The sequence below is a fragment of the Suricata suricatta genome, chromosome 10, assembly GCF_006229205.1.
Source record: "Suricata suricatta isolate VVHF042 chromosome 10, meerkat_22Aug2017_6uvM2_HiC, whole genome shotgun sequence".
In the NCBI taxonomy this organism is placed as follows: domain Eukaryota; kingdom Metazoa; phylum Chordata; class Mammalia; order Carnivora; family Herpestidae; genus Suricata; species Suricata suricatta.
The window spans coordinates 106,070,000-106,093,881 of NC_043709.1; the positions used below are offsets into that span (position 1 = coordinate 106,070,000).

A 23,882-nucleotide genomic window follows, 5' to 3' on the forward strand; every position below is an offset into this window, starting at 1 on the left:
GAGGCCGAGAGAGCCACGGACAGAGTCTGAAGCAGGCTCCACACTCTTAGCTGTCAGCACAGAGTCAAACGCGGGGCTTGAACTCATGACCCATGAGATCATGACCTGAGTCGGAGTAGGACGCTTAACCTACTGAGCTACCCAGGCACCCCTGTATATGTATATTCTTAGCAGGATTATTCATAATTGGCAATGAGTGAAAAGAAGCCAGATGTTCAACGCTGGATAAAAGGATAAACAAAACTGGCACAGCCGCACCCAGGAATACTACTGGGTCATGAAAAGGTGTGATGTATTATACATATTATCATGTGGACTAAGCTAAGTAACAGAAGCCAGTCACAAACAAATACATGTTACATATTCCACTTACATGAATTACCCAGAATGGGTAAATATGGAGACAGAAAGTAGATTAGTGGTTGCTTAAGGCTGGGGTGGGGAAGGGTCAGAGGACGCAGGGATGTCAGCAACCTGGTAAAGGGTTTTGTTGGCGGTGATGAAAATATTCGAAAGCTGACTGTGGTGATGGCTGAACAACTTTCTGAATACCCTTAAACCCACTGTGCATATACTTTAAATGGGTAAATTGTATGATACACTTTAAATTATATCTCAAAAGAGCTGTTATAAAAGTGTTACCACGTAAATATTAATGACTCCCAAATAGAGTTGCCAGATTTCACAAATATTCACGTAAATACAGCCTGGTTCATAATTCGACTAAAAGAATTACTGATTATTTTGAGTGCAAATTAAACTGGACGCCTTGTATTTTATGTGGCAGCCCTACTCCCAAATCTATGATCTCCAACCTAGAACATCATTATCCTCAATTCAAGATCCAGATCCAACTACATAGTAGACAATTCTCCTGGTTCTCCACCAAATATCAACTGAACATAGAACTAAAATCACCTTTCTTCTGAGGAGAGATTCAAAATACATTAAGAATTGGTACCTTAAGGCTTGTAGGGTCTCCTGGAGCCTTCTCCCAAGCCCTGATGGCCTGGCGGTGGTGGCTGGATTAGGGAGTGGGGGTGGGGTGTCCAGGGGCAGAGGTCAGCAGTTATGTAACACGGAGTGGGGAGGAGTTTCCATTTGTTAACACACAGCAGGCTTGCTGGTGAGGACAGGCTAAATATCAGCTGCCCTTTCTCCAAACTAAAATCACCTTCCCTCTCCCACTGCTGTGTCACCATCGTCTTTGACCTGGAAATCTCACATCCCATCCCATCTCCAAAGCACACTAATTTACTTCTTAAAAAAAAAAAAAAATTGATGAGCTTCATTCCCCTGCTTTAAACCTCTCTATGCACTGGATCCTACTGCGTTGGGATAAAGTCAAAGTCATTCAAGAATGGGTCTCAGCCTACCCTCCTTGCCACACCTTTCCTTACTCCAGGTGCCAGCCAAGAGAATCTGTCAGGCTCCATCCTAAAGGCACAAGGCTCCAACTTGCCTCCAGGGGTCTGTGTAGGTTCTGCCTAACCTCACCACCCCCCATAAATTCTTACCTGAGCAATGCCTACTCAACATTCAAGTTTCACCTTAAAATACCAAATCTACCATGAGCCCCCAAGTCCAGCGTTAAGATAGGCACCATAAAAAGCTCTATACATGAAATGGGGTGCCTGGGGAGCTCAGTTGGTTAAGCATCTAATTCTTGATTTGGGCTCAGGTCAAGATCTCAGTTTCATGACTTCGAGCCCCACATCGGGCTCTTTGTTGACAGTGCACAGCCCACTTGGGCTTCTGTCTCCTTGTCTATTAGCCCCTCCCCTGCACTCACTCACTCTTTCCCTCTCAAAAATAAACTAAAAAAAAAAAAAATCTTAAAAAGAAAAAAAGCTCTATACATGACTTATCACAGAACATTGTAACTGCCCATCCCCTCATCTGTAACCCCTCTCTGGGTGACTGGAGACCACAAACTAGGGACTGTCCAACTGAAAATGGTAGTCCTTGGCCTATACGGTGTGTAGCAAGAGTCAGAACTCAACAAAGACAGCATGATGAAGTCATCAAAAGTTAAAATTATGGAACTAAATGTTATAAGGGCATGGTTGAGTGTTATAACATTACTCTTCAAGATCGAAATCACAGAAATACAGTAATTAAGCCACATTAAAAAACTTTCTTGGGCCACCTGGGTGGCTCAGTCAGTTGGGCCTCTGACTTGATTTCAGCTCAGGTCATGATCTCACACTCATGAGATTGAGCCATGTGTCAGGCTCCATACCAAAAGTGCAGGCGGAGCCTGCTTATGATTCTCTCTCCCTTGCTCCTCTCTCTTGCTCTTGCTCTCACTCAAAAAACAAAAACAAACAAAAAACTGTCTTAAAAATGGTCAACTTGGATTTTGTTGAAACAATTTGGAATCCCAAGAAAAGTTGCTACCTTTTTTCCTCCTGCTTGTACAAAAAGGGTAAAGAAAAACATATGCTACTATTTAACAAAAACTGTGATATTCTTATCCTGGAAACCAAACACAATTGTGAAATATGAAGAAAAATTTCTTGAGGAAAGAGAAGTAACAACCTTGTTTAAAATAAACACTTAAGCAAGTCTTTATGCTGTATCATGTTCTAAAATAAACTTAGGGGCACTTGGGTGGCTCAGTTGGTTGAAGTCCGGACTCATGATTTCAGCTCAGGTCATGAGCCCAGGGTTGGGCTCCAAGCTGAGCATATGGAACCTATCTGAGATTCTCTCTCACTTTTCCCTCTTCCCTTCTCTCTACTAGCATTCTCTTTCTAAAATAAAATAAAATAAAAAATAAACTTATACCAGAGTACAAAAATACACACATCACAAATAAAATAAAGTTTAAAGAAATCTCAACAGGAAAAAAAAAAACCATAATGATAGAAGATATATTTAGAAATGAGATAGGGACACAAACTACATGCTTTCTGGTTCTGCATAGTGTAAACGATAGGTCAAAAATGTGGCTCTCAGGGTGCCTCAGTTGGTTATGCATCTGACTCCTGATTTGAGCTCAGGTCATCATCTCACAGTCGTTGAGACTAAGCCCCACATTGGACTCCATGCTGAGCAAGGAACCTACTTGGGATTCTCTCTTACCCTCTACCTCCACCTGGCTCTCTAAAATAACAAAAGCAAAACCAACAAATCCCAACCAACCAAACAACCAAAAGCGTGGCTCTCTGCTTACCGGTGGTCTACCACATTGACTGTCGTGTGAATACTGCCATCCCAGTCTCAGAGCCACGTCCTATGATATTTCCCACGTCTTCGGTCAGTACCGTCTTTCTTCAGGTATTTCTAAAATCTCATGCTCACAGTTTGGATTCTTCAACTCCTCGATTTAGAAGTTTTTCTTTTTAAAAAATAGCTGCAGCTAACACTCTCTAGGATCATAACACTTCCTTTCCGGCGACAAGCTCATCCCTACAGCAACCCTGCCGGAGTGCAGCTCGTGACCCTGAGGTGGCCGCACCTGCCACAGACTTCATGCCAAACCGCTTCTCCTCAAGTGTACTTTACATTAGACCAGAAAGTTATGCGTATTTAAAACTGTGTGATGATATAACCCCCACCTTTTTTAAAGTAAAATGACCACTACGAAAACTCTGCGCTAGAATAAGGTCAAGTTTTGCCTTCTGCTCGCTTTCAATCATGTGCCAGCAGCTACAACTTCAGGCAAAAGAGCTTAACATCAAAGCGCAGTTGGATTCACTCTGAAACACATCTTGTCTGATTCCTTTTGCTCTACCAAGATTTATGGACAAAAGCTGGAGGCTTCTATCCTCCAATTTTCGATAGAGGCACTTGGAATACAGTTCAGCGGACTGTTCCAGCTACTTAAGCTACAATCCCATGAGCCTGTCTCCTGGAGGCATTTTAGGTTTTACGTACTTGAAAATGAAGAAAATGGGCCCAAGGACACACTTGAGGTCTGCATGTGACAGAAGCTGGGAAGGGGGGTAACCAGTAAGAAACAGAGAATGGACTAGGAGGACACCGTAAACCTCACTTTAAAAATACATTTTATAGTAATTACTGAAAGACATTTGCAGTATTACACACGTTACTGTGCTACTTAAATGCTGGCTACATCAACCTGGAATTAAAATCCATTCGTTGTTTTTAATAAACTCAGACATCAATAACTGTGTGCTCCCTAACCACTTGTTATTCGCATTTACTTTGAAAAAACACTTATGCCTAAAACTCAAGAGCTAGTGTAACTAAGGTGTTTTTTTTTTTTTTTAAGTTTCTTTATTGAGAAAGAGAGAGAATGAATCCCTAGCAGGCTCTACACTGTCAGCACAGAGCCTGATGCAGGGCTCAATCCCACAAACCATGAGATCGTGACCTGAGCCGAAATCAAGAGTTGGATGCTTAATCGATGAGCCACCCCAGCATCCCAATAACTAAGATTTAAAACATTAGTATTCTTTTAATAGAAATCACACCCATCTCTGTCATTACATTTTGGTCCTTTACATATTATGATATTAATTTTAGTACTTAATGCCTGCTTGTATTTGCCTAACCTATGTAACTATCAGCGAACTAAGTAAGAGCTTCACTCTTTTATTTGAGACTCACGAACAAACTTGTCAACAGATATTATAATTTCCAATTCATGTAGGTAAGGAAACTGAGACACCAGCCACATCACAAATACATACAAATACACATGCATGCACTGTTTAGGGCGGTCTTATTTAAATGATTAAGGGAGTGATGATGTCATTTGAAATCTGTTTTAGTCCATCTAGATCCAATCAATTTGAACAAATCCATAGCTGTCTAGCTTCCAAACCTTCCACAACGGAATATGTTCATGATTGCCTCTGTAAATCATAAACTTCATCAATTATAATCCCACGGCTGCTTGTAACACATCCCAGCAGAACAACTGAACTACCAAAAAGTTTTCAGAACACAAAGATGAAGATACTTGGCAATTCCATAACAACATGAACAGAGCACACTGGTCTTTAAATGTATTGCTAGGAAAATGCCACTTCTCAACATTTTCATTTCTTGAGAACTGCCACCACCTGAGGCACGCAAATTTCAGCAGATTTGACACAATGTAGTAAGAATTATTCTCTGCTGTGCGGGGACAGCACTTCAAAAGTGGTTCATTTTCAAATACTAGGCATCAGTAAAAGCCTTCTATCACCACGGGCAACCGTGACAGACTTAGCTGAATTCGGTATCGGTCGAGAGGGAGCTAAGGCATCAGAGGTGTCTATCTCCTACAGACTCAAGTAAGACTCACAATTTCTGTCAGCTTGAGTTAAATGAAAGAAAATGCAATTCATATTTCCAGAAGCAAAAGTGGCGTATTTTCCAGTAAGTTTCTTGTTCTCGTTTTACTATTTTAAGAGCTCTGATCATTCCCAGGATTGCTGTGTGGCAAGATCTCTTTTCTGGTGGTTGGTCGAGGTCCATGGCATGATGCTTCACCAAAACTGTCCCCAGAAACAGTTTTTACTTGTATTGAGTGTCAGTGTATTTATACACAAAATACCATTTCAGTGGCGCTGCGCCAAAAAAGAAACAGCTTGCTCGAATTTCAGTTGACTTTGTTAAAGGAAATTATTCTAAATTAGTGTGGCTACTGAACCCCCTCCATCCTCAACCTCAGAAAATATATTCCTTCTAATTTTTGTCATGAACACTTATTTATTCAAGTTAAATTCCAGCTCATGAATGTCAACCATACGGAGTCTGAACCTTTCTGCTACTATTTCCATAATCTTTTTCTAAACAGGGCAAGCACATGTTTGCGGCATTAGTATGCACGGCCAGAGCACCACCATTAAGTGAAATCATCTATGTATTTTTGGTAGGATCTTTAACAACTTCCACGCCCGTCAGGGAAATGGAACAAGGCTGTTTTGTTTTCTGACAGCAACAATTTGATCTCTGGTTTACTAGACGGCGCTCAAAACATTTTTCCATATGTTTTGCCACAAAGAGAATCTGACATCAGCATGGTTTACCTTCACCAGCGAATGCAGGCTTTTTTCACCAAACATGTCCCAGAGGAAGGTCAGGTCTTCCTGGCTATCCACATGTGGCTGCAGCTGGGCTGGCAGGGCGGCTAACAGCTCATACAGGCCTATAAAATGAAAATAAAACACAAAGCGTAATCGTAGAGTGATCTCATTAATTTCGCTTTAAGGTGTGTGAAATGACAGCTGGAACACGTCGTTTTTACTGGATCTGTACTCTGGGCCATCAAGCAAAACGCTTCTCCAAAGCAGCCAAGGAACCTTTTGGATTTTTAAATTCCACACGAATGTGTATTAACAGGCAAGTTGTTACCTTTTGGTTGTCAACGTTCTACAGTCATCCAAGTTTACATAACCTGAGACAGAAAATGTGTACAAGCTTTCAAAAGAAGAAGAAGAAGAAGAAAACGCATACATTCCTTTCCTTAATCGTTATTACATTTCCCTCAATGTTAGCCAAAGAGTGAAATGAGTCATGAATAGGAAAAACTTCCTTAGAAGAGCAGAAAATTGATAGAGTGGTTCATTAAAAAGGTTTTGTGGTTTCCAAGTAGTTCCTATTAATATATAGTTCCAAAAATATTTGCATTATCTAACGTCCAAAATCGAGTTCTAAAATGTGATGTATGAAACCGTGCTTGGTGTTGCTTTAATGTAGTTGCCCATTTAAAACAGTAGCAACAACAACAATCTACACAGAATTTAGTTGAAATGTGACTCTAACCTGGGCATACAGGATACCCCCTGAAAGAGTTAAGGTACAAGATGGAGGTCACTCGAGGCACGGCTCACTAGAAGCTTCCTTGGGGTAGACAGTAGCTCAGTGTTGCACAGTAGCGTACTGCATAAACCATCCATCTCCTTCAGGGGCCGTCAGACGCCCGTCCAAGAAATGTTGCGACAGCGTCTGCCCGGGACTCTTCAGGGAGGTGACCTGGCAGAAGTCAGTATCAACTCATAGCACATGTTTCACTTTCCAGTGGGATTACATGAGGTAAAAAGGACAAACTTCCTTTTATTTCTGTCTGCTCTCTACAAAAGCAGCAAGACCTCCTGGGATCTACAATACACGGGACTGCTGTTATTCCTGCTCTGAATAAGTGCTGTTGTTCATCAGAGGGACAGCTTTACAAGATATTTAACTAGCAAAGAATCATAAATTATGGGCTGCTGATTAGTATATCTATTCTCTTCCTAGAGCATTATAATATTCTGATAATCAGTGATAATTCGCAACCAAATGTATTAGCTTTCACTTGGAAGGTCAGATCTGTAACTTGAGAGATTCAACTCAAACATTCCTGAGGCTGTATTTGGCCAAAAAGATCTAGAAAAAACTTACCTCAATTACATTCTTAAGTATTGTTGATGGTTTATAGTGATTCCCTTCAAACCTGGCCTCTTGCCTTACCTCGCTCTTATATATAATTTAGAAAAAACATTTTTAAGGTGTCTTCACCTGATTAAATGGATAATACAGGTCTCACTTCACAAAGATACATACACACACTCAAAGTAATGACAATTGCCAAGATCGGTGGTTGAAGTCAGAGGTTCAAATTTAAAATTATGTAAAGAGAAGGTAGAATGTTACTATTTTATTATTGATTTCAGGCGCAGTAAAAATTAATTCCTTACTCCTTGGTAATATGCTTAGGCTAATTAATGGTACTAATTGAAATGGAATGTAATTTATGAGGTACAGTTGTTGGGGGAGGCTAAGGGCCAAGTGACGCGCTGTGTTAGAACAGCCTCTGCCACACGGTAAACACTGAGCCTGTTCCATATGTAACTCAGTGAGCTTTAGACACTGTTATTATTACTGTTATTCGCCATTACTATTATTGAAAAAACAAAAATCTGGGTCAAACAGACCGAGATTCAAACCCCAGGTCTATACTTCATTATGTCACATAACTTACCTAAGCCTTGTTTCCCTCACATGTTGAATAACGGCCATCTGCACATGTAATAAACAGGAAACACAAAACACGTGAACATGCACACGTACCTGAATAGGTGCATGTGACACAGGTGAAGTCTGAAAAAGGTTAACGGATTCTATTGGGGGCAACTTGCCCATTGTGATTACTATAGTTATGCAAGATGTTACCACTGGAAGGAAGCAAGGTCAAGGGGACACAGGATCTGTCTTATTTCTTACAACATGTACATCCACAAGTTGAAACAGAAGAAGATATTGTGGTAAATATGATTGTTATTTGAAGGGAACAATGCACAGGGCAGCATTGAGCCCTGTGGCTGGCACAGAATAGGCATTTGATTTAAATACACACACACACACACACACACACACACACGCACGCACCATTGCATGGTTCAAAGTCAAAGCAACAGCTTAGCTATACATTTCCCGGGACACAATACCATACTCAGAAATAAAACTGCCCTAGTCTTTTACATATGGAAAATGTTAGCTTTGCCCAAGTACTGCTTAACTTTTTGTGGGAATAAACCATATTATGTTTAAATTAAAATAATTTCTCTGTTAGCAGTAGCTCGTAAACCTGAGTTTTCTGGGTTTTTCCTAGCTTTATGCAATCCTAATTTATACGCCACCCTAGCCTGGTCTCTCGAGATCACAGGAGTCACTATTCTTCAGCTCCCACATCTGGTAGCCATGGACCAAAGCCAGGAGAGACAGGACAGGGCCAACCAGCAATGAAGGAGGGTGAGAAGAGCTAAGAAGGCAGGGCAAGTGGCCTCCATGCAGGTAACACGAATAATCACTTCCTCTCAAATGCGTCACAGGGGCCCCAGAAACCACTGCCGTCCATGGTGAAAACCGGGTCTATGTTCTCAGGTGTGTTTTTTCTATTTAGTTCTTAGAGTTCCAATAGTGAAGAACACTATGAAACCCAAATGTTTTTGGTCCTTGAGATTCAGAGATCAAGCAATGAGAGTAGAGATAACAAGAGAGATCTATGAACAATCTTCCCTAAATCTCCTTGGCCGCCCCCCTCCCCGGGGAAAGGCAGGGTCCACCTCCTCTGCTGTCCTTCAAGCCCCTGAGGGCTTCATTCCAGTACAGCTTTATGGCCCTTATGAGCCAAGCCCTGTTCCTGCTTCTAAAGGTCTAAGATAAATGAGACATGACCCCCATCCTCAGGACTCGGCAGTGGAGAGGACAGGCAGGACAGGTCTGTTACAAAGTACAGAGCGGGGTTAGACTGCGTCGTGAGGTGAGAAGGAAGACATCAGGGAAGGCTTCAGCAAAGAACCACCCGAGTTACACCCTTAAGGTCCACGTTCCTAAGAATCAGCACTTACGAATTCTTACATTCAAAGCACAATGATGGGTCCTGAGGACAAGTAGGTACAGACTATGCCGCCACCTCTACCCCAGAAATCTTACGGCTTTGGTAACCAAAAAATACCTATTATATACTCCCAAATAGAAGGCAATCCTAAATATAATGATCTCCTGTATTTGTCCAAGATTCAAAACATGTTTTCTTCTAAGTAAAATAAACAGATGTTCGGGCTGCTGATACAATATTCAAACACCGAATTTCTTTACAGGGATGTTGAGGAGATGCCTGTGCCTGCTTATAATATTTAAATTATAATTTGGTTAGGAACACACACCTATTAAGTACAAATAGGGTAATTTAGATATTTGGGTTTTGCCCCACTTGCCTATTTCCTACAACCGTCTTATTTAACTTCTTCACAATGACTTCCTCATCATGAGTGCCACCTGTAGGGTTGAAGATCATATTCTCTTCTAGTTATTTGAGATACAACACCTTTTTGAACACGTGGGAGATGCCGTCACTGAGAATCTGGGTAAAGCTACTTGCTTCTCCACCTGTCCTGTGTAGCTCTAAGTTTTTGATCTCCACAACAAAACCACTCACCTATTCTCTGAGTATTTTTAACATTTTCAGATGTGACGCTTGTAACCCTTTCCAAAAAATAATAACGGGCCTAGTTTAAATTACCTTGTTTCGGGCACCTGGGTGGCTCAGTCAATTAGGCGTCTGACTTTAGCTCAGGTTGTAGTCTCCTGGCTCATGAGTTCAAGCCCCATGTCAGGCTCTGTGCTGGCAGCTCAGAGCCTATAGCCTGCTTTGGATTCTTTGTCTCCCTCTCTCTCTCCCCCTCACCAGCTCTATTTGTCTCTCTCTGTCTCTCTCTCTCAAAAAAAAAAAAAAAACCCACACTAAACTACCTTGTCTCTTTAAAACAACAAAAATTCTGTCAAGTGATGTCTCAATGACCCCCCAAAATGGGAATTTAGGTCATAGGAGAATAACCATAGCTTCTCCAATCAACACTTTTGTGTGTAAGTCACTAAAAGAGAAAACTGTCCCTAACAAATTTTGTCAGGGCTTGAATATAAGGCAACCTTCTCTTTTCTGAGAGAGAATTTTAATAGTGGGAGGGAAAAAACCTTCACCTTCTATTTAGGTACATATGGCACAAGGCAATGTCAAAGATGCATGTGAAAAAACCACCTCATAAAAATATTCCAGCAGGGGGAAAAAAGCATTATTTTTGTATTAGTGTATTTTATATACTGAGAGAAAAGGCAACAACGGAAAAACAAATATGACGAGGGTTGTTTGATTAATAATTATAGTGACTTAAAGGCGAGAGTGATGGACAAAGGTCCGAGAAGGCCATGCTAGCACTGGCAGGATGTGAGCTACAGTCTAAAGGAAGAAAACTGAGCATGGAAGGGTGCGTTGCCAGGGTGGCAAATACCCAACAATAATCATGCAAGGATTTGTACCGATTTGTAAGTACACCAAAACTCGGTAAAGCTGAAGAAAACACTAGAAGTCCTCAAACCCACATTTCGGCTTTGACCGTCTGCCTCAGTCATGGGGCAATCTGAAGACGAGAGCTGTGCGGTAACTTGAACAGGGAAAGTTTAATAAATACATAACAGAGGATTACGTATTAAGCGCTAAAGCAAAATCTCAAGAATACCTAGGGATGAAGGATGAGACCCAGAAGGAAGCAGTACTGGAAGAGGAGCCCCCTCCCCAAGACGAGGAGTCCCAGCTTGCTGGAGGTGGGGTGGCTGTAACCCAGAGGTGGCTGGGCTTCCCTGGGCCAGAGCTCGTCCACAGGCACCGGGCCAGCAGCACAGACCCCCCCCCCCCACCTCCGCAGGTGTGCAGGTGGGCAGAAAACCATGGCTGGGGCTGTCAAGCAGGAAATGTTTCCCAGGGTACAGGTGGGTGGAGCCTGGGTGACAGGAAGCCAACACCAGAACTGGAAAGCCAAAATAATCCCTGAGGGTCGGCAGACACCCGTGGAAAAGCCTGGCACACAGAAAATACGTTAAGACTGGTAAGCTGACTTCCGGGCGCCTGAGAGACCTCCCCCTCCCAGGAACTCCTCTACAGGGGTGTTGCTGAGACTCAAGAGGAAGCCGTCCACTAGGATTCCAGGTTTTTATACACTCAGGTATATAAAAGGGGGTACGTGCCATTGGATGCTTCCCATATGAGTTGCTGCCAGTCCTGTGGGAGTAACAGAAAGAAGTGAAAACCACCAGAGCAAGGAAGAGACAGCTCTTCCTCCGGCAGTGTGCCACCAGCACTCTCCTCTGAGCCCAGCTGCAAGGAAAGATGCGTAAAGGGCCCATCTTAACTCTCAGAGGGCAGCCAAAGAAGCGTGGGTTTGGTGCTCAGAGGCAATACAATGATACCAGGCCCCACCTTCCACATGTAGATTTAGGTGTGTGCGTACGTGGGGGCGGGGCGGCTCTCTTTTCTGGGGAAGGAAGGATATTGTCTTTCTGCTTTTATTCTTCCGTGGCTTTGTTGTTTGGCAGTGGGGACACATGAAAAATATTTAATCAGTGATTAGTAAAGATAAGGATTTTACAAATGCAGATTTTTAAAGAGAAAACAGTATTGCCTACTTTAGCAGGATGCTAGGCCTCAACAACCCAACAGATCAGAGGATGTTAACTAAGTCAAAGTTCTAAGTTCAAAGGTGACAAAGAACACTCATGCCCATCCAAAGAGCAGTCTCTTAAGTTCAACATCCTCAAAAATGCCTACAATTTATAAAAGAGGGCAGAGATAGAGTGCCATTTTCCAACAATAAGAAAAAAAAAAGCTAAATCTGAGAAAACTGTTACAAAGTACAAAGGAAGCAAGATTTTTAGGAACTAAGGAAGGGGTTCATGGCAAGAAGAGCTAACTGCAGAGTGAGGCAAAGATGTTTTCAAGATTTTTAGACGGTCACTGAAGCCTATGCTCCCCTTCCCCGGTGTTAGATGGCAGATACTGGCTGTCTGAAATCATGAAAAATAATATACTAACAGGAGTGTTCTGAACACAGACTAAACCACTCACTCTGCCAGCCAGTTCATTAAGTCCGTCATATATGAAGACCATGATCTTGATTTCACTTCACTGACTCATGTGAAGTTAAATGTGCTCCAGGGGGCTTCTCTGCAGACTTACTACGCTGAAAGCTAAACATATGTCGTCTTCCTTAAAGATAAAAACCTACAGGCTTACTCCCCTCACCAACACCGTCTGGTCAGAGTATGCTCTTGGGGCTTTTTGAGCCCTGAGCGACACCAGTGACAGCGGATCAGCGGTAGCACTTTACATACAGGCTTGAAGTACTCCGATGCTTTAGCAACTTCAGGTTGTCTTGCGATTTTTTTTTTAATAAAAGTAGTGTTGTAAAGCTAAAGTCATAATTCTATAACAGTCTTGTTATCTTGATAGTAAGATATTCATCACATAACAGGCGGGTGATTTGATCAAGGTCTGGGGAAGGTAGACAGCACTGACCTAAATGGTAAGGAAATGTAACCATGTTGTTCACCCAAAGTTATATTAATCAGAAAAGGACCATCTGGCTGGCTCGGTCAGTTGAGCGTTCAATTTTGATTTCAGCTCAGGTCATGATCCCAGGGTAATGGGATCGAGCCCTGCATCGCGTCCATACTGATCGTGGAGCCCGCTTGAGAGTCTGTCTCTGTCTCTGTCTCTGTCTGCCTCTCTGCCTCTCTCCCCTACTCACACTCTCCCTAAATAAAAAATACACACACACACACCCCAAAAGATAATTATGAAGAGTCCTCATCTGGGATTAAAATTTCATTACTTCATAAGATTACTCAAATCAGTGGATTTGAATAGTAATTTTAACTGTAGGTAAAGAAAGGTTCCCACCATCATAGTCAGACCCTCTACAGTTATTAAAAATTATGCCTATTTCTATTTTCTCTCCCCACCTTAATCTATCCCTCCCACCACCAACTAATAACGCTTCCTAAAATAACAGTAATAATTATTACAAGATGCAGTTCCCAGCAGCAGTGATCATACCTAACACTTACAGAGCTAAGGCAGTAAGCGGCTTGCAGGTCAGCTCACCTACTGTACTTCATAAGCAGCTTCCATTACTGCCTCCGTTTTACAAGAGGAAATACATTAGCCTAGGAAGTGGCACATTTAGGACTTAGCCTCAACTCTGCCTCTGTCTCGATAATAAGCCCAGTATTTAAATCTCCGACCCAAAAACCTCCAAGAGCTATCTAGAAGAGAAAAGTTAAAGGCCTGACACCCCAATTACAGACAGATCAGATACATCAAATATTAATTAGAGGAAGATTTCATAGAACATTTTTGTCATGTTGGAGTTAAATGCTTTTCTTGGCTTTATACAAAAAACTTACAAACCAAAAATGATAATGCCAGACTTTATAACAGAATTTTCATCCAAGAGAGAGAGAGAAAGGTTTACAGAGAACCTGCTATAAATTATCTGCACCAAGGAGGTGACTGATATGGAGCATAATGAGAGATGAATAAACAGACAAATGGGGAACTGCACAGGAGTAGGCAATTGGTGGTAAAGAGATGGTCCCCAGTGGGTTCAATCTGACACATAATTTTAAGTAATTCTAAAAAGCCAAGCAAAGTGCATCATTTCCTCCTATCAATTTAGGAAATAATTAAATTTGCAAATACCCAGCCTTGGCAATGCTGCCAGAAAACAAGCCCGGCAGTCACCTGATCAGCTACACCCTCGTTCGTTCAAGCAGCACTTATTGAACATCCTAAGTTCCATGTGCCTGAATGTTGGTCAAGGTGTTTGGGATGTATCAGTAAACCCCAAAACAGAGATCCCTACCTGAGCTAATACTCTAGAGGGAAGACCAAGAGTGAGCATTAGAAGAAAACTATACAGTACAGCAGGTGACAACTAGACAGAAAACGACAAAGTAGAGCAGTGGAGGCCGCTGGCATATGGCAATGACAAATTAAGGAGTCTGGGTGCACTACAGTGAGGAAGTGACACGAGGAAAGACAGGAAGGTGAAGGAGTTAGCCTTGTGAGTACCTGCAGGACAAGCATTCCTGGCAGAGGGATCAGACAATACAAAAACCCAAACCTCTAAGAGACAGGGCATGCCCAAGTATCTAAGTAAGGGCAAGGAGTCCAGGATGGCTCAAGCAGGGGAAGGGAGGCAGGCATAATAAATGACAGAACAGAGGAAATTGGGGACCGGATCATGTAGTTCTTGTACAAATATTGCCAAGAATTTAGCTTTTACTTTGGAGGCAAAGGACCACTGCAGCATTCTGAGAGAAGGAACAATACAATCCTACATTTTAAAAGCACCATTCCAGCTACTGAATTGAGAAGAGATAGCAGAGGAGCAAGGGCAGAGGCAGAGAACCATGTCAGAGTGTCAATGCACTGATCAGGCACAAGACGAGGGCGGTCTGCACCCAGGTAGCAGCCAGTGGAAGTTACAGAAGTCATCAATTTCCAAAGAGATTTTGAAGGAAGAGATAACTCTGAAATTTCTGTCTGAATGAGGGTTATGGAAAAAAAAAAAAAGAATCAGACATTTCTCCAAGATTGTTTGAAGCTGCCATCAGTGTGACAGGGAAGGTCAGTGTCAAACATGTTAAGTTCAAGATATCTACCGGGTGTCCAGGTGGAGACGCAGGGGGCAGCCGGACACAGGGAGTCGGGAGCTCAGCAGAACAGTCTGTGCTGAAGATCTGTATTTAGGAGCCACTGGCATATGGACTGTATTTGAAGCCATGACCCTGAGGGAGATCCTCCAAGGTTGTTAAGTATAGACATAAAAGAGGAGTTAAGGACTGAGGCCTGCAGCCTCCACAGTTAGAGGTGGAAGACAAGAGCAGCTGACTGTCACTCAGAGCCCAGCAGTAGCAGGGTGATAACCTGGAAACCAAACGGGCCAAGCAGGAACGAATGGTCCACACATCAAATGTCACGGACAGGCCAGACAGAAGAAGGACTGCAGATCAGCCATGGCGTTCAGCATCGTGAAGCGTGAAGAAGCCTAGATGAAGGGCACTAAAAATAGAGCCATGTTGAAAATGGCAAATACAGACAACTTCTGTCAATACAGACTACCCTTACCACCTCTCCCCAAACAGAACTGCTGTTTGTAAGGAAATGGGGAGTGAAGATGTTTTTAAGATGGAAAAAGAGGGGTGCCTGGGTGGCTCAGTCGGTTAAGCCTCCGACTTCGGCTCAGGTCAGATCTCACATTTGTGGGTTCGAGCCCCGCATCAGGCTCTGTGCTGACAGCTCAGAGCCTGGAGCCTGCTTCTGGTTCTGTCTCCTTCTCTCTCTGCCCCTCCCCCTCTCATGCTCTGTCTCTCTCTGTATCAAAAATAAATAAAACATTAAAAAAAAAGATGGAAAAGAAAAAAGCCCAGCATATTTGTGTGGTATTGACACTGATCCACTACGAAGACGTTGACAATGTAAGAGGCGGCGGGACCTGCCCTGGGCAGATGGGAAAGGGGGGGGATCTCGGGGACAAGTAGAGGGACGGCACTAAACACAGTATGGCTGCTTCACCTACAGTCCCAAGGAGGAAGGCGTAATATTCTGGAAATGTAATATGGGGAACATGTGGCGAGTCTCTTACGATCGCTGCCGTATACGTAAACCATGAAACACAGTCACCTGCTGAGAGTGAGGACAGGGAAGAAAGTGCTTGCCTCCGGGGGAAAAAAAAAGGCTGAAAGAGACATCTGGGAGAATGGAAAAATGAATAAAGCAGGGAAGTCATAAATTGGTACACAGTATTGAGAATATGAAAAATTAAAGCTTGCATTCCTTCTGATCCCATGATGTACTCATTTATTCACTCATTCATTATACTCCTAGAGAGCCCAGAGGGCCATCTGCAGGACCGGTCTCCAGGGGCTATCAGCGTCTAATCTACGAAGAGAAACCAGAATGGGAAACAATTACTCTCGTTTTTGCTGTACACATTTCTGCACTGCTTGAGTTTTTACAAAATTGATGTTACTTTTATCATTTTAAAAATTTCACTTCCGGGTAATGATCTGATAGAAGCCTTTCTCCAGCTGTGGGGCTCGCAATTTCCCCTGAAATTCCATCCCAGCCACAGAGGACAGCTACTTGCTATCTGCAGAAAGCAGAACTATATCCATGCAGTCTTGCACCGATTCACTCAATAATTAAGTTCCTGGCGACAGCTACTGCTGCCTTATTCCCCTCCTGCAGGACCTCGGAGATGATCTGAAAGACAGAACAAGCATGGTATCATACTTACCGCAAAGTTTCATGAAAGGTTTAACATAACTCACTCAACAATATTTTGAGGAGCGTGTGTAAGAAGCAGACAAAACCCAACCCTGTTGGGTTTCAAAATGCCACCTGCTCCTAGCCGACCTCCTCCCAGGTGCTCACCACGTGCCGGGCATTGGGAAGGACGGGGGCTAAAAGGTGACGGGAAGGAAAAGAGCAAACCAATTCCTCCCGTGGGTGTCCTGTAGGAAACTACAGGGAAAGTTAAGGCGAAGACATAACCAGAAAAGGTGCTTTAATAAGAGAGTGACAGTGGCACCGTGCAAAGTGTATCCGAGGGATGTGAATGACGTTAGAGGAAGCCTCCCTATTGGAGACACAACTGGGTTGAATTGAGGGAAGTACGGACATTAACGATGAGAGTGGAAAAATCTTGCAGAAAAGAACCACACTGACAAAAGCCCTGGGGTAGGATGCTTAGACTGGAGTCAAAGGACGCCACTACAAATTCCAACTGCACAACTGGTAATTAACAGATCTGTGCAGCCATTTTTTAATCTGTAAAGTGGACACAGCAGTGCTAACCTTACAGGATTATAATGAGGATTAAATGAGTTATTCCTAAAACTTAGAATGACACCTCACTTAGCTGTACAATCTATGTGAGCATTTTAAAAATAAGAATAGGGGCACCTGGATGGCTCAGTCAGTTAAGCGTCTGGCTTTGGCTCAGGTCATGATTTCACATTCGTGGGTTCAAGCCCCGGGTCAGGCTCTGTGCTGACAACTCAGAGCCTGGAGCCTGCTCCAGATTCTGTGTCTCCCTTTCTCTCTGACCCTTCCCGGCTCGCACTGTCTCTGTCTCTCAAAAACAAACTAAATTAATTAATTAAATAAAAATAAATTCCAGGGGCACCTGGGTGGCTCAGTCAGTTGGGTGTCCAACTTCAGCTCAGGTCATGATCTCACAGTTCATGGGTTCGAGCCCCACATCAGGCTCTGTACCGACAGCTCAGAGCCTGGAGCCTGCTTCGGATTCTGTCTCCCTCTTCTCTCTGTCCCTCCCATACTCGTGCACCCAAGCATGCACTCTCTCTCTTAAAAGTAAATAAAACTTTTAAAAAGTTTAAATAAAGAAAATAAAAGAAAATAAAGTAAAATAAATTCCAAAATCAATGCTAAAACAGAGGGGGTATGCCCAAGCATACAGGAGACAGAATACAAAGTTTAAGTTCAGCCTGCTGGTATATATTAAGCAGACGAAAGGCTTTCCACAATTGGCAAAAAAAACAGAGGCAATGATGAGCCCCATATTTAGGGTTAAGAGCGAACCAGAAAGAAATGAAAAGAAGTGATCACAGGCCCTAGACCCGACTCAGTCTAGACATTTCCATAATAAAGAAGAGTGGGGAAGAAAAGAAACATGACAAAATGCTCTCTGTTCTCAAGCAGCTTTATCTCATTTTATCTTATGTTCAAGATAAATCTACTTGACAAACACGGGTAAGAAATCTCAATCACTGTAATTACGATATCAATATTACATATTCATTGACAAACTTCTGACAATATTGCCTTATGTAAGCCCTGTGCAAGTGCTCGGTCCTATTTCAAAACCCAGACTGAGCTCCGAGGAACAAACCATGTGTCATGAACACGTAACGTGCTGAAATGTTTGCACACTAATCTTGCAAAATGCTTCAAGTGGCAACAGAAAAATAATATTAATCCCTTTATGGAGATGATTGCGTGTGCGTCTTACTTCCCTCTAAGCTGCCAGCATTAGACGTAATAAAGAAACACAGTGGGGATGATCAGTCATATCGTGCTGGCTCACGAAACAAAGCTACTCAGATCTGACAACGCACGTCCATTCAGATTATTCGGTCATTCCGGATCTCTGGCCCCCAACTCTTGAAGTGACGTTATAACATGGTTCATCAAGCACGGGATGAATTCTGTCACTGTAAGTACTGTTATGCCCCACTGCTTCGGCAGGACTAAACTTCGGGGAACCCTGACTACACCCAGAGGTGGTGGCAAACCCGCCAGAGGTATAATTCATCTCAAGAGGTTGGACGGTTGTTTCTTAAAACAGATCTTGCTTTAAAACCTTTTAACATTAGGTTTCCCTGCAGTTTTTATAAGAGTTCTTGATATAATTATAACATATTCATAAAAAACTTTCAAGAACTCTTGCTTGATTTCTATTTACAGTTTGAAGGGTTAAAAATTACTGGAAAACTTTTATCTTCCATTTCAAAGGTATACAGATTCTGAGATTTGAAAATTCACAAGGAGATCCTTAACACCAAAATGCAAATTCTCAGAAGACAAACTATATCAGTCAGAAACTTACACCAAAAAAAAATCACATAAAGGCTTACCATTTGGTAGGGACCCACTTCATAAAATTCATCTTTATTATAAAAATTATTTTCGGAATCCTTTAAGATGGATAGAAGAGAAGAATAAGAAGTAATGGATAAAAAAAAGGAGCTAGGAAACAGATTTATTTCCTACATGGACAAGAATAAAGTCACAATACTTCATAAAAGAGGAAAATTAGCAGAGTTGTCACATTTGTCAAACATAGAGAATTATCTTTTCATCAAGAAAGCTATCAAGTACAGACACACCATCTGGACTACATCAAAACCAACCCCGGGGCGAAGCAAAAAATAAACGCCTCCAACTTACCTAAGTGCTTGTGGTTCTGAAAACCTGAGAAGAATTAGGCAGACAGGGGATGTGAACTATGATTTTACTGACTTACACTGGATTGAAGACGATTCACATCTGTTATGAAGACCTGAAGCCTAAATGAAAACAATTATGCTTCGTGTAAAGTTACTGGAGGGCCTTATTGAAGTGATGAACAGACACATCGTCACTGCTACTTTGGATTGTGCACTTCAAATCAGAGAGGAGCCCGCCCCCGCTGCCACAGTCAGCCTGCAGACAGGGCAATGGTTCACCTGAGACCGTGACGGGATGACAAGAAGAGCAGCGGGGAAGGCGGGGGGAGGGGCGGGGCTGGGGGAAGACTACATAGCAGTAGAGGAATGAATCTGAAGAATAGAGGGTCAATATGACATTAAGACAGTTCATACACTTGGAAGACCACGTCCCCGTGCACTTGAGTAACAAAAACAGGTGGAAGGAAGATCCACGACTTCACAGTTTCGTGTTTAGCTTGAGCTGATGAGAAAACATGAGGTGAGGCAGATGCGTACAGGATGGACTAAACTGAGGGAAAGAAGAATATCCCATTTTAAGTAAACTGCCGAATTAGAAATATAGATTAGGTATCCATAGAACATGAAGACACTAACTAGTAGGAACAAATATGAAATGTACAAACCTGGCCCACAGCTTAGGCAATGATACCTCCTGGCATACAGTCAAACCCAGCATCAACTATACTATATCCAAACACAGGAACTATAATATGATAAAGACAGATAGATGCATATGATCTATATAGTCTATGTAGATACAGATAGGTAGATGGATATGATTTATATACATACATGCATATCTCACACACACACACACACACACACACACACACAGAAAAGTAATTCAGTAAAAAATTTACTAGAGGTAAAGTTTTTGCTAAGAAAAATAAAGCTAGAATTAAAAAAAGAAAACAAGAATAGAAAATGTATACCAACTTATATATATATGTATACACACACACACACACACACACACACACACACACACACACATATATATATATATATATATATATATATATATATACACACATATTTTAAATACCCAGCAAGACCCAGGGCTAATTAGAATCTCAACTCCTGACCCAAGAAATGTTTTCACCAAAACTAATCAAGAATTTCACACATTCCTTTCCTCTACCTCCACAGCGCTTCTTTAGAAATACATTCATGCCATAATCAAGGTAAAAGGTATCAAGATACATATTGTAGCTATTCTGAAAAATTCAAGGAAAAAGCTGATGAAGTGTAGATCACAGATCCATCTATAGAAACTATTAAGAAATCTTTGTTGAGGACAACTTCCTTTCTATTGCTTTTCCACTGTGTCTGGACAAATATAAATTACTGCTAGTAAACCAAAGAAAATGAATTTAATACTAAAACGTGACATCAACTCTCAAAACAAGAACATCTCGAAAACGCGAAAGCATTCAAAAATAGCGGTGTAAAGTGAAGACATGTTTCTAGGTCCAGAAAACTGCTTCTGTAAAAATATAATATTCTGTACAAGACAGTAGTAGTTCCTAAGAGAATAAACAGCTCAGAATTTGATGAAAGTGTTCCCGCAGTGAACAATTCACTCTTCTTGCAGATTCCAGATGCTCTCCATTCCTGACATCAGGATGGAAAAATTTACTGTTAGTCTAGAGAAATTTAATATCACCATTCTTGTCATATCCCTCATAGCTTCATTATTAGAACAAGTCTGGGGAAGCTATAAACCTATGTTAAATGATAAAAAAGATGTTCTCTGTATTCAATCATATGAGACCATATAAGTAATCAAAATATTTAGAAATCCTATAGAAAAAGAGCTGAGAAAGAGACAAACATGTATTTATTTGTTATTTTTCCTAGTTTTGATACCTGCATTCTGTACAGTATGGCCAGGCCTAGGACCAAGACATTTAACTACAACCAAGGGCTAATAAACACTAAAGGACATATATCGACGCCCAGAGCAACACTGTAAAATTTTATTATATTAATAAAATGGGATACACCAAGCTTTAAATTTTCCACTTTGTCAAAGGTAAAGTAATCAGCACTATTCGGTGCCATTCATAACAGGCCTCGATTTTTCTCATTTAAAATAGGTTTTACTTCCAAGAGTACCTATACTTAAATACTTTAATACAACCCCGACAGAACCGTTCTCTTTCTTGCATTCTCCCTCAACAGCAAATAACTTATTAAAGCATTTGGCAAGTTCTGTTTTATATATGCAAAACAATCTCAGTCATTATAATGCTGCAGTTTGTTAATAACATTTTATGCAATTACCTAGAAGTCTATAAAGTCATGGCAAGGTAGTAGCGGGCAAGGGCATACACCTGTACAGAGCTTCCGGATTTCTTTTCTTTTATAGTTTATTGTCAAGTTGGTTTCCATGTAACACCCAGTGCTCATCCCAACAAGTGGCCTCCTCCATGCCCATCACCCCCTTTCCCCTACCCCCATCAGTCCTTAGTTTGTTCTCAGTATTCAAGAGTCTCTCATGGTTTGCCTCCCTCCCTCTCCCCAACTACTTTTCCCCTTCCCCTCCTCTATGGTCCTCTGTTAAGTTTCTCCTGTTCCACTTATGAGTGCAAACATATGGTATCTGTCCTCCTCTGCCTGACTTATTTCACTTAGCATGACACCCTTGAGTTCCATCCACGTTGCTACAAATGGCCAGATTTCATTCTTTCTCATTGTCATGTAGTATTCCATTGTATAGATAAACTACATCTTCTTGATACATTCATCAGGTGATGGACATTTAAGCTTTTTCCATGATTTGGCTATTGTTGACAGTGCCGCTATGAACATTGGGGTACGTGTGTCCCCATGCATCCGCACTTCTGTATCCCTTGGGTAAATCCCCAGCAGTGCTGTTGTTGGGTCATAGGGGAGTTCTATTAATTTCTTGAGGAACCTCCACACTGTTTTCCAGAGCAGCTGTACCAGTTTACATTCCCACCAACAGTGTAGGAGGGTGCCCATTTCTCCACATCCTCACCAGCATCTATAATCTCTTGATTTATTCATTTTAGCCACTCTGACCAGACTGAGGTGGTATCTCAGTGTGGTTTTGATTTGTGTTTCCCTGATGATATGTGATGCTGAGCATCGTTTCATGTGCCTGTAGGCCATCTGGATGTCCTCTTTGGAGAAGTGTCTGTTCAGGTCTTCCGCCCATTTCTTCACTGGATTATTTGTTTTTCGGGTGTGGAGTTTGGCAAGTTCCTTACAGATTTTGGATACTAGCCCATTATCTAATATGTTATTTGCAACTATATTTTCCCATTCTGTCGGTTGCCTGTTAGTTTTATTGTTTCCTTTGCAGTGGAGAGGCATTTTATCTTGATGAGGTCCCAATAGTTTATTTTTGCTCTTGATTCCCTTGCCTTTGGGAATGTGTCAAGTAAGAAATTTCTAGGGCTGAGGTCAAGGAGGTTGTTTCCTGCTTTCTCCTCTAGGGTTTTAATAGTTTCCTATCTCACATTCAGGTCCTTCATCCATTTTGAGTTTACTTTTGTGTATGGTGTAAGAAAGCGGTCTCGTTTCATTCTTCTGCATGTTGCTGTCCAGGTCTCCCAGCACCACCCGCTAAAGAGGCAGTCCTTTTTCCATAAGATACTCTTTCCTGCTTTGTCAAAGATTAATTGGCCATACACTTGTGGGTCCAATTCTGAGTTCTCTATTCTATTCCATTGGTCTATGTGTCAGCTTTTGTGCCACAGAGCTTCTGTTTTTAAAAGCTAGCTCTAAGCTTTAAATAGATTCCAAACTATAGTGAGCTGTGTTAGCGGTCCACAGCGTGCACAGCGTATCCTCCGCTATCAGTGTGAGCATGACACACAGTCGACCCTGGAACAACACTGGTTGGAAGGGCAGGTCCACTGATTCATGGATTTTTTTACAGCATGCAACAGTAAATATCTTTTCTCTTCTGATCTTCTCAACATCATTTCCTTTTCTCTAGCTTACTTTATTGAGAGAATAGAGCACAGAATACATATAACATACAAAATACGTGGTAATCAACTGTTTATGTGACCAGTAAGGCTTCTGCCTAACAGCTGACTATTAGTAGCTTCTGGAGAATCAGAAGTTACACATGTGTTTTGAACTATGTGGGGGACAGGGGATAGGGAGGGGCTGGTGTCTCGCCCCACCCCCACCAAGTGTTCAAAGATCAATGGTACGTGGATTCTTGGAAGACTCATCCAGAAGATAAAGCCATAGCAAAATGAAAATTACTTCTAAAACCCTTATGAATTTAGAAGAATGAATTACATTTACACTATATGTAAGCAATTATAGGGCCTCCGAGTCTGGAATAGTTACTTGGCTATCACAGGTGAAGTACTGTACTGTTTTATTGTAGTTAATCACATGACAGGATTTATCTTCATTTCTTTCAATATTTACAATATATTTAAAATTTAACCTAACATGTAGTAAGGCCAAGCCAAATAAAGAATTTATCTAGATTTTTACTTTCATTGCAGAGTAGCAACCTAAATCTTAACTCTCATCGTCCTTTATTCAGTGTATTAATGGTAAGTAATGTACAGACCAATGGGTGTGCTAACATTAAT

At 41.7% G+C, this 23,882-nt stretch overlaps 1 protein-coding gene across 2 annotated transcripts in view; it reads right to left on the reverse strand.

Moving 5' to 3' along the window:
- Window positions 1–23,882, reverse strand: part of MPP7 (membrane palmitoylated protein 7) — a 298,285-nt gene that overhangs the window by 177,006 nt on the left and 97,397 nt on the right. For both annotated transcript variants that reach the window (XM_029953189.1, XM_029953188.1), the window contains exon 3: window positions 5,988–6,106. In XM_029953189.1, coding sequence (XP_029809049.1) covers window positions 5,988–6,106 — 119 coding nt within the window. The remainder of the gene's footprint in view (window positions 1–5,987; window positions 6,107–23,882) is intronic.